Below are 12,098 nucleotides of genomic sequence, written 5' to 3' on the forward strand. Positions count from 1 at the left end.
TAAATCGCCCTGTGATCCTTGGATGAAGGCCAGTATAGAAATTTAATAAATAATAACAATATTGATCAGAAGTAAGAAGTTACATATTTATTTCACTTTCAATTTATTATGCACGTCTATATTGAAATATACTAGACCTTTTCCTCTCTGCTTCTAACAATGTTAATATGCAACATATGAGTGTTGGTTCATAATATGTTCTTCCTAACTCTTCTTCCTTATTTAATCATTATGCACATGCTTTTCATAGGCAACCCAGCTAGAAATTGAAAAACGCCAGCTTCAGTTGAAGAACATTACTGATTTGGGAGAAGGGTTGAAGACCATCCTTAAAGGGAAGGAAAGCATAGTGAACGATAAACTCAGCCTTCTGAGTAGTAACTGGATTGCAGTAACGTCTCGAGCTGAAGAGTGGTTTAACTTGTTGCTGGTAAGAATTACATCTTGTTACTTTCTGTTCCCAGAAATAGCACTACATAGCTGGTTTGGGAAGCAAGAAGGGCAATGGAGATTTAGGATGTCTTTGGAATATCTATTTTATTTACAAATATGTAGGTGGAGCATAATGGAAGTAAACAAATTCCTTTATCAGGCAGCAAAATGGCTAATTCGCCATCACGTCATAGCAGCTTTTTTACAGTCCAGCTAAATTCCCAACAATCTACCTTCCTATCCAAATTCAGATTGCAATTACTTCTAGCTGGGTATCTATCCTTCCCCTCAAAAATCTGATGGTTGATAAGAGATTACCAGTAATTAAATGACATTATCTTTTTTTGTTAAGTTTCTCACCACCCATTAGTTTACCAGGAAAAAGCATACAATGCTAATGCTAATCAAGACAACCATGCAAAATAAGAAAGGCATTTCTTTTCTGTGGTCTATAAACATTGTTACAACTGAACTATGCATGTATAGTATATAGCATTTTTTATTATTATTGTAAATGCTATGTTTGTATACACACAGAGAAGGTAGGCTTTAGGCACTGTTACTTCACTCTTCATAAAATGTAGCTGTTGCTGCCATTAGCAGAGGTGGCCACACGATGAATCATATCATGCAAGAATTCTCTGCAGATTGAGTTTCACTCATGCTGGAAATAACTGGAATTGTGAGTTTGCAGGGGCATGCTAAAACTTAGTATGCACAGAATAACAGCTTTTACTTGTAATTGCAGCAGCTGACACTATTACTATGAGCCATTAGTGCCCAGAAGGTTAAAGATACAGCAACTTGCCTAAGCCCACCCCGTAAATTCATGGCTGAGCTGGGATTTGAACTTTCCTGTTCATTTTTTTAAAATCACTACCATTATGGCCACAATTTTGTTAGCTCTTTGAAATACCAGCTTTGATAGACCTATTGCTGACTGAGTCCCCATATATCTGTCTTATCACAATTTGTAAATGCGACTGTAAACAATTTGGGGGGAAAGGTGGTAATTGTGCCAGTTAAATAATACAGCAATGCAATGTTTAGAAATTGCTGCTATCGCTATAACAGCAGTTCAATAATATGGCCAACTTCATTTAGCATATGTTCAGTCTACTTGACAGCAGATGTTTGCTCCTTATAGCTGCATCATTCTGTTTCAACTGTAATAACAATCATATTACAGACAAAGATAAAAGGTTTTGATAATGTTCTGTTATGATTCCAAAAGGTGTGTTTCCCATGCATTATTTATAAACATGATGAAACCTACACATTATGCACATTGGCTGTCTCAATCTGAAAATAAAATCTGAAAGTAAAATATTGATTAAAAAAAATCAATGCGGCTATATATTTGTCTCATTTCCACCACTAGAATAAAGTAGATAAATAAGAATATCTGTATTTTCTTGTAGCCACAAACAGGCATTTTTCTCTTACATCAGTTCTGAAACGTCAGTTCCAGAAGAGTAACAACAGTGGCCATACTCTGAAAAGGAGCCGTCTTTCCCATAGAGCTTAGTGGCGCGTTGCGCCACAGCGCTGCCCTCTCAGGGGTGCCCCAGCAAGTGGGAGAGCTGTGCGGCTTTGCCGGCAGCCTCCCCTTTCCCTGCATGCCCGGGTGTGCAGCTTGCCTCCCAAGCCTCCTGTGCATGGCAGGAATGCAGGAGGGAAGCCCCGAAAAGGCAGGTGTCAAAGGCAGCTCCCTGTCAAAGCTCTCCAACAGTGGCTTCCCAGCGGGCAGAAGGGAACTCCAAAGCATTTGCAAAGATTCTCCTCCTCCTCAGAGCAGAAAGAGCTGCTTTGGCTGCTGCCCCTGTGACTCAATCCATGCTCTTTTCTGGAGACCAAGCTGAATTCTGACGGAAAGAATTATTTCATGGGGTCTGCCCAAGGCGTTTGGCTCCCCCCCCCCAGACCCGTCCTTAGCTGTGCCTAAGTGCACGTTTATTTCTCCCTTTAAGTAGCATTGCGAAATGCAGTGGGCTAGACACACACCCCGTACGCTGCGTGTGTGGTCATGGTCGAGGACAATCTGCTGCTGTCCCGCCGCACCCACCCACCCACCCACTCACTTCGAGGGGATCAGGGAAGCCTGTATGGGCGGGAGGAGTGACGCTATTTCTGCCCTGGCTCAGCTGCCCAGCCACCACCCTCCTCTCCTCTCCGTTGGTGAGTTAAATGCCCTCTCCTTCCTGCTTTCCTCTGCCCCACTTTCTCTCTTTTTATCCAGGAAGGGGTAGTTTCCCCCCCCCCGCCCCCAGCTCTTGCCTCTCCTTCCCTGTAGTGAAATTCCCAAGTTCAGGTCAACAACTCTGGGGAATCTTTCCTAAAAAAGGTCAACAACTTTGGGGTCCACCCTTAAAAAGGTCATAAACTCCGGGAAACGGGGGGTGGGGGTGGCAGGCGCCGGAGGGAATCTTTGCACCACGGCACCGGATATGCTTAAGACGGCCCTGCTCTGAGAATGCTTTAAGGGTAGGAATGATTTCTAAATGGGCTACTCCTACTGGCATGCCAGGATCTGCTGTGTGGCTGTCCTCATATGATGAACCACTGTGCTTTAGGTAGCAGCCTTTGCCAGATGAGCCTTATTTGAGCAACACAGTCTTCCTGAGCTGTAGCATAGGTCTTTCTCATTCACACTTCCACTTGTACTGTGCCTAGAAAGCATGAGTCCAAGTGGTTTTCTCTTTGCCATGTTCCTTTCCCAGAGAAAACCTGCTCTTTAGTGCTAAATCAGACAAATGTCAATCCAGGGGGGAAAACCCAATTGCTGTTTGTTCTGATTGAGAGTGGCTTTCCCCAGGGGAAAACAGCAGGACAAGATAAACCCATGCTGTGTTTTCTCTTTTTCTTCAGTCTTGGCAATAGCAATTATCAGAAAAAACAAATTTTTTATCTCTTGGTATCATTTTATTCAATTCATCAGTTGTCTGTTCTGATATTGTTACTGTTTTTGATATGAGCATACAGTACACACACTATAGAATGATTCTTTCTTATATGAGAACCAGTGGTTGATGTTTTAATATGTTTTTAAAGTAATTCAGAGAATTACTTTAGGTGCATTGTGGACACCGAAATAATTTTTAAAGCTTCCTAAAACATTATCAAATATTGCTTTTGGAACACCTTTCACTTTGCCATACAAGTTGAGAATCTAAAGTCCCCCTGCGCTCATGGAAGCTGGTTTACAGTTCTATGGACCTGGCCAATTCTCTTTTCTTTTTGTCTCAGCTACTAATTACTTAATAATATGTTCTATTCCCTTTCTATGCAGGCATATCAGAGACACATGGAGAATTTTGATCAGAATGTTGCTAACATCACCACCTGGATGTATCGGGCGGAAATACTATTGGATGAATCTGAAACACAAAAACCTCAGCAAAGGGAAGAAATTCTTAAGGTAACAAATACAATTTTCTGGAAAAAAAATATTAAAAAAATCTAATAGTGTGCATCCCCAGGGTTTTTGCCCTACAGGTTTCAAATAATATTTTTAGATAAAAGCAAAACACATTTTCTCTTAACAAAGGCACTGTCTAACAGCTTTTAAATTGCTTAATAGAGCATAGTGAAGGTAAGTGTATTCAGTACAAAAGCCAAATAAGTTATTGGCTTGAGGATTTCATGGTGAGTAGAACACTTATTGTTAGGCCTGTATCTCTTGAATATCATTTGTATCTGTTTAAAAATGAAATACCAGCCTTCTTTTATCAGTTTGCTCCTTTTATCAAATATCTATTCTTCTGAGGATTGTTGTTTGTTATATATTCATGTCACTTCAAAGCTCTCTGAGCAGTGATTTCATTTGACAACATTGTATTTCAGTTTGATATTATCTTTGTGGAAGTGGTTCATCATTTGAAGAGGGATATTTCAAAGCGTATTATAGGATGGCTTAAATGTATGTGTAACTTCTGTTGCAAAAATATAATCATACAAATTATGCAGTGCTTCATATAAATTAATCTCATACTTGGTAATAAATCAGGTTTATAACCACCTGATCGAAGTATGATGTGGGGGGGGGGATATATATTTCCAAACTTCAATCTCTTCAAAGTCTTGCTTACTTTCACAGCTTCTGGTTCTTCTTTCTAAGATTCCTGGCCTGAGTCTTCATAGCTCGTCAAGAATTGTGCTCCACTATTTGTATAAGAAATATTATTCCTAACCCCCTTCCCTTCTAGCTTTCTCTACCCTGATTGGTGTAGCTACATTTGCTGCCTCCTTCAGAATTCTGAAATAAGAAAAGATCCAACAGAGAAATCTCAATGTCTCATGCTCCCCTGCCTTTATGAAGTGGGAACAGCCTGGTCTTCAATATCTAGTGCTGGCTATAATAAATGGATTAGATCTTACTGATCATGGTTTCATGCTTTCTGCTTCCATACTGATCCAATAATGGACAAGAGGAGCAGGGAAAATGGCAACCTGCATTCCTGTAATGTCAGAATTTGACTTGATTCTCAGCCTAGAGACTCCTAATATGTCAACACTACCATCACGATAACCACTGCTCTTGGTAAAGTGTTCTGGAAACTGGAATTTCATTCACTCCCTTGTAAACACAAGATGTTTTCCTATCTTCTGTTGCACCAAACAGCACCAAGTATTAATAGAATAGAAATTCAGTTATTCTCTCTAAACAGGAAATTATGGATGCATTTATTTCTCCAAGCAGTTTTGTGTTGTAAAGAGGATATTTAGTATGGAAAAGACATAGAAATTAGAAGCATTTTAGAAAGTAAGTAATAATTAGACCTAACATTGTTTAAATTATACATATGCTTGTATGGACTAAGGGCCCAGGTTAGTCTTTCTTTTTTAAAAAAATGCTTCCTAAAATTCCAGTGGCAGATCCTCTGAAGAGTGGGTATCTGTCAGTAAGTATAATGATGAAAAATTAAGGTGCAGACATGGAATCAGGTCTCTGAAAGTTTCTCAAGAATAATAATCCTTTTGTTTCTATCCGGTTTGTCTTACAGAGGTAAAGCTTTCAATATGTAAATTCTTGTAAATACAAAAAGCTTACTTTTAGGTTGGAAATAGTTCCATTTCCAGAATAAAAGTCCCTAACAATTAGGTTAAGAACAGTTAGGTTCATTGTCTCAAAACAGTACCTGTTACACAAATTGCATATTTCCAGCTGGTGAAATTAAATGATTCAAAACTTACACTATGTCAGTATAAAATTCTGTATCATTCCATCATCATTGTAAGCTTGTGCATAGTCCACCAACAACTCTTGGGCTAGCTAAAGCTGTAGACATATAATATAGAGGTAGATGTTCATAATAAACAAAGATCTCATTTATTGAGGTAAAACTACAATTTCAGACAAATATATCATTATCAGAACCAGAAAGTTTCTATGCCTCTTTCTAACTGGATCTCAGAGGGATTAAATACACTCCTTTTTTAGCAGGATGAACTCAGTTGGAGTAGCCTAAGCAGTTCAAAGTATAATCACATTTTCACAAAAAAGTTCGATTTCAAAAAAGTTTGAATTGAGAATTTGTTAGGGCTGACGGCTTGTAGGCCAAGCATTTGGCCAAGCAAGTAAAACAGCTCAGTTTGCTGAAACTAAGGAACCAAGCCAGATTCATCAGTTTTATAGAGCCAGATGAGGCTCTCTTAGCTTATTGTGATCATTATTGGGCTGAAAGTATAGTATCACTCCAGCCATCTGCAGTGCTAGGCTTATAGCATAGATTTAACTGAAGCCACCAGTTCTTGTTACTTGCAGTAACCAGAGTGTTACAGGGCTTTCTCAAGAGTCCCCCATTTGAGACTCTGATAGAAATGTATGGTCATTTTCTCTTGAACATATGTAGATATCTTTTGCATTGAACCTACATTGGTTTTAAATAATTAAATGTGTGTGTGCATATAATATATAGATGGATAGATAGATAGATTGTTGTTGTTTAGTCATTTAGTTGTGTCCGATAGATAGATAGATAGATAGATAGGTAGGTAGATAGATAGATAGATAGATAGATAGATAGATAGATGCACATATATATACCAGAACAACACTGAAATATTTTTTTCTGTAGGATAATGATAGCATGGAATATGATGTGAGGGAAAACTGTTTTAAGAGCACTGGAAGTGGAGTACAGGGATGTACTAACATATTTTTTAAATACCTTAAGGAAACTGTGAGAGATCTCTTCTGTAGAATACCTTCTGGTTCCTATGCATACCATTAATACATAAGCTTTCTATAGCTTTGTTTCTTAATGAACAAAACACCTAACATCTCAGTAATCCTATAACAGACCATATTATATTGGTCGGAGATAGTGGCCTGTCACTGAGCTGAAATTTGCAAGAAGAAAGCATGAAATCTTTCTGCATATGTATTCTAACGATGATCTTGGTTATCTGAGTGCTGGTTCGTAATGATCCAAATGGCTATATTACTGTAGTTATTCACAATTCAAGAGGAAGGTATCAACAGTCTTAGAGGAACCTCAAAGTTTGCACAAGTACAAAAAACCTGGAAGTGTTAAACATTTTAGAGGAGGCAAGAAACAGTCCAATGAACAGTGAGCATGCTGACTTGACTGTTGGTGGGGGCATAGAAAGCTTTGTGGGAGGGGGAATGAAATTGGAGCACCCTGAACAGGAGCACTACGGTGTGAGTATCTGCTATTAAATGGGGTCAAAAAAGGCTCTTGCTATTCTGAAAATAAACATATTTGTGTTGTTCAGGGAATCAGCTGAGGAAAAAAATAAGTTATTCAGGATGTTTTTCCTATGTCTTTGATTAAATGTGTATTCATCTTCTGTTTCACTGTTTCTGTCAGCCTGAAAATATATATGAAAAGCTAGGCATGGACTGTTCAGAGCTACACAACTGTATGCTTAGTCACAAGCATTTATCTAACGTTTGCTTTATGGTTTTGCTCCATATTCCTTTGCACACTCTCTCTTTCTCTTTTCCCTCCCTTCCTTCCTGCATTTATTACTAACTTCAAGCCCTGTCTCTTACTCATGGACTGTAGCGCTTAAAGACTGAGCTGAATGATATGCGTCCAAAGGTGGACTCTGTGCGTGACCAGGCAGTAGACTTGATGACAAACCGTGGAGATCACTGCAGGAAAGTAATAGAGCCTAAACTGGCAGAGCTCAACCAGCGATTTGCAGCCCTATCAGAAAGAATTAAAAGTGAAAAGGTAGGAGGACATGCTCCTTGCTGAGCTACTTGTATATGCTAAAGAGAGCTTCGCAAAGTGGGTATGGTTGGGTTTTTTTGAGGGCAAGTTTTACAAAGCAGAAGCTAGCAAGGACAAAGGAGTGAAATCCGGAATTTAAAAACTGAAACATTGGAAGAGCCTTTGTGTGTGTATGTAAAATAAACTGTCCCTTCCAGAAGCAAAGTTCCCATTATTATTATTATTATTATTATTATTATTACTTTCACTAGCCACAGCATAAAAAAAATCCTGCCGAGGAAAAAAAGAAAGAAATTATGCTTGTTGTTGTATCACTAAAAAGCATGCTGTCATACCAAAATGGAGGACATGTAAAATTAGCATGCGGCTTTTCTGTCTAGCATGTTGTCTTAAAGCAAATTCACATTGGTGCTTCCGGTGCAAGAATCTGTTCACAAGTTTCATGCTGATATGTTTGCAAGTCAATAAGATCAACTCAGTGAGAATGAGTCAAAAGCAAATCATTTTCACCAATTTTGTTTGTCTGTATGGTTGCTGAGCTGTATCACTGGGAGAGTTGGAGAGAGCTTAAAATAAGTGTGGTAAATATTTGGTACTTTTTCTTTTAACTTTCCTACAGCCAGCTTTTCTAAGACCAGTTCGCTAAATCATTAGGCAGTTCTGGATGACAATGTTTTTTTAGCCCAACAGGGCAACTTATAGCACAATCCTATGCATGCTTATCCTTAAGTTACTCCCATTTTGCTCAATCAGATTTACTCCCATGTAAATATGCATAGCAATGCAGCCTTAAGATCTAGTTTGCTTGGAGGCAGCCAGGAGAGCAAGTTGAAAATGGGCAAAGCTGCTTAGACCTGAACCCACCAATATTTGTACTTGAAAAAGGGTGAGAGGAAGGGGCTAAACCACTGGCATTTAGAAAAGAAGTGACAGCTTCAGGAAGCCTGAGAGAGCTGAAGTAAGTCTGCCTTTGAGTCCATACCCCAACACAAAAACAAAAGTTGACATATGGAATTATGAAACTGCTGCATACTGAGTCAGACTATTGTTTTGTCTAGTCCAGTATTACATATCTTCTGGCATGTAGTGGCTCTCTTTCAGAGCCTTTTCCACCCAGCTAGGCTTTTAACAGGAGGTCAAGGGCCAGTTGCATGCAACCATAGCATCTACAGCTCCAAAAGCTGGTGATACACCTACAGCAGAAGTTGGGAAATTTTGCCTTATCAAAGTTGTCCACATACACACTTTCCCTAACATGAATTGTTCCTAGCTGAGCACCAGTGAACTGTTTTTTGAAACTTCCAATCCCAGTGCCCACCTAATAAATGTGAAAAGTGCACTTAGGTGAGATAAGGTACTTGAAGTTGTGAAACTTGTATAGAATCTAAAAGCCATTGCACAAAATGTACTATACACAAATTTACGCAAAATTCTGTTGAGGTAAAAATGGTCCAGGGTTCATTAATAAAATTAGAGGGCATTTATATAATTTTTTGTTTTTAAAAAAATAATAGGGAAAGAAATGAAGGTTCATATTGCATACAAGCATATTGTAAAGCAGGGATTGAAAAGTAGTGATGCTCCAGATATTGTTGGAATACAATTTCTATTATTCCTAATCATTGGTAATGTTGTCTAGGACTTGAAGTGCAATGAAATCTGGAGGGGTGACTATTTCCCCATCCCTGTTCTAAAGAAACACATCATTATGGGAATAGCCCCGAATAGTACACTATCCTATTGATTATAAGTTCCATGTAATCACAGACAAGCATTGGGAATCTGGAGCAGGTTTCAATCTACTCAGTCAGCAACCGGCAGTTTTTATGCTTTTCATGCATGAGTGCTTAGCACTGAAAATCGGAAGCTTCAGAATTAACACAGAACACAATTCATATATTTTGGCAAAAGCAAAAGTTTTGCTTAGTATATTAAGCTGTCATAACTATGCTCTCTCCTCACTAACCACAAACTATAGCCAAGATTTAGTTGTGGCTTAGCTTAGCTTGGCACAGAAGTAAAAGTGACTGGGAAGGTGGTGTCTGCATGGCCCAGGTAAGTCAGGGATAGGCAGCTTGATCTGGCTAGTGGGCCAGATCCTTATTCCACACATCCACTACGGACCAACTTTGATAGTTGGTCTGGCTCAACCATCTGTAAATCATCTGACATCACAATCATTACAGTTACAGCAACTTGTTTTGAATGTGTGCTTTCAGCACCAATTAGCTGATTGGCACTGGGTACGTGCCTTCAGAGAGGCTCCTTGTGACCACTGATCAGCAGATAGCACTTCGTCTGGTGCTTTGAATACAAACTTCAAATGTTACATTTCACACAGAACATTACATTTACATTTCAATATGTATGCCCTGAAAATATGTATAAAGAAGCCCTCCATTTGTAGTTTGCTGAAAATATTTGTTTTGTTAATGAACAACCTGTTCATCACACCATACTACCTGTTCTGGTTTGTGTCCGGTGCAAAGATTAACAAAATACAGGTCAGCCTACTAAGCTTCCTCTCTTCATAAATGGTCAACATGGTGTTATGAGTTTGCAGGGGGTGGGGGAATAGGCGGTATGCTGAGACCCTTCCAACCTCTGGATCCAGCAAGTGTTAAAATATAGGCAAGGCTAGCTTCCTGATGAGGTGCCCACAGTTATTTAGAAGGACAGTGCCAGAGTTGAGGGCAGAGAGTTTGCAGTGATGTGAGCTAGAAGCAAATGGAGTAAGATGGAGAGAGAGTCAGAATGATGTTTGATTTCTCTTTGAATTCTAAGCTGCAGCCAGGGAAGAAGCAAAGCCCTCTTGAGGTGTTAATTTTGTGAATCCCTCCACTGTAGGCTCAGGATGTGTGTTTGTGTGTGTGTAAATAAATCATATATCAAAAAGACAGCAGTGTCTCTGCTTTGCCTCTTTCCGAAGGAAACATGAACCCTGGGTAAGTGCTTGAGACCCATGAAATATTGTACCACTCAGAGATTGGGGAGGCATGCAACAATGTTATTGTTCTCTGGGTTTAAATAAAGTACTAAAGCTGTAATGACATCATCAAAAATGACCTTACCATTAGGCAAGATGAAGTGGCTGCCTTAGGTAGCAAATTATGGGTGCTATTAAAGAGTGGTTTATTTGTATAATGTTGCTACTTGAACTTTCTGCCTCAGGTACCAATTGTCTGTGTTCAGTCTTGAAGATCCAACACTCCTATTTGTTTCTTTCAGTTAATCTTAGTCATGCCTTGATTTAATGTTGACTAGTTTGCCCTCAGACACATTTTCTTGTGGAAATTGAAATAAAACACTGGGTAGAATGTATTTATCAAGAAATGGGTTACTGCTGAGAGGATTTTTATTTGTGATACATTAGTCTTTTAAATATGACCAAGATTTTAACCTTATTGTAATTTAGACCATTTTCTTTTAATCACACTTATTTAGGGATCTTTAAGATTATAGAAGCCAAAGGTTGAGGAATTAATAGCATTTTTAGAAAGCAACAGGATTGGCTAAAATATTTGTATATTTTTAAAAAATCAGGTAAAAATTGTCATGGAAAGGCAAGTAGGAATATTTTTTTTAAGAAACACCAGGGAACAGGAAAATGGAAATGCATGGCTAGTGGTTTTCTGTTTCTGTTAAAAACACTGTGGGCCCATGAAGAAATCACCTTTTACAATGTGCTTACCAAGACAGGATATAAGAGTTAACTGTGTATGTGGTGCTATGTGAAAGGTTAAGCTTAGAATACTAAGTATCCTCTGTGACTGGCAGGTGGCAGTTAGCTGAGAAAATCGGGGTTCTTTTTATTTTTGTTTTAGACGATTGTAATATTTCGCTTCTCACTGGCTTCTTGGATAGAAATCATTGGTCACTCCTTGAATAGGAAAAGTGGTCTGATAATGAATTCAGTGCCACTTAAAATCTGAATGAATGGTAGGCTGGCTGGAACATAAAAATGCCAGTTCTGCCACTGTCCGAGAATGGGCCAGAAGAGGAAGAAGCTGGAGGAGAAGGCTGAGGTGTGAAGGCTGGTGGTGAGGCAGGTTGAGGCTAAGGAAAATCAGGAAGTATAATTGGCCTCACAAAAAGGCCAAATCACTGGTTTAAGCCAAAGGCTGGCAGAGTCTCCATCAAACTGTGGAGGCTGTGAGCAGAGAGGGAGAGATCAGCAAGGAGCTTCTGGACATGACCCCTCCTGCAGCCCTTTTTCTTCCACCATACAGGAATGCTGCGAGAGGGAACAGTCTGACTGACACAGGTGGGGTCTCTACTTGCTTCCCTCTCATCCCTCTCACACAGGACCTTGCGGAGACAGGCAGAGGCCCAGGCCAGGTAGATAATGTCCCCCCCCTTTTTTTTTAACCCTGGGGATAACTGAAGTCTTATAAATAAGTAAGTATTGTGAATATGCTGACCGAAGCCCCCTTTGGAATTGGAGGCCCAGGCCAAGTGGCCCAT

At 39.3% G+C, this 12,098-nt stretch overlaps 1 protein-coding gene across 11 annotated transcripts in view; it reads left to right on the forward strand.

The window, feature by feature from the left end:
- Nucleotides 1-12,098, forward strand: part of DMD (dystrophin) — a 1,048,023-nt gene that overhangs the window by 478,335 nt on the left and 557,590 nt on the right. For 9 of the 11 annotated variants that reach the window (XM_082219922.1, XM_082219929.1, XM_082219924.1 and 6 more), the window contains 3 exons: nt 251-430; nt 3,722-3,850; nt 7,464-7,634. In XM_082219922.1, coding sequence (XP_082076048.1) covers nt 251-430; nt 3,722-3,850; nt 7,464-7,634 — 480 coding nt within the window. Of the gene's footprint in view, nt 1-250; nt 431-3,721; nt 3,851-7,463; nt 7,635-11,810; nt 11,973-12,098 lie in introns of those variants that run through there. The other 2 variants (XM_082219918.1, XM_082219919.1) reach the window with 2 other exon arrangements.

This window comes from Podarcis vaucheri, assembly GCF_965113315.1.
Source record: "Podarcis vaucheri genome assembly, chromosome: 4".
NCBI lineage: Eukaryota > Metazoa > Chordata > Lepidosauria > Squamata > Lacertidae > Podarcis > Podarcis vaucheri.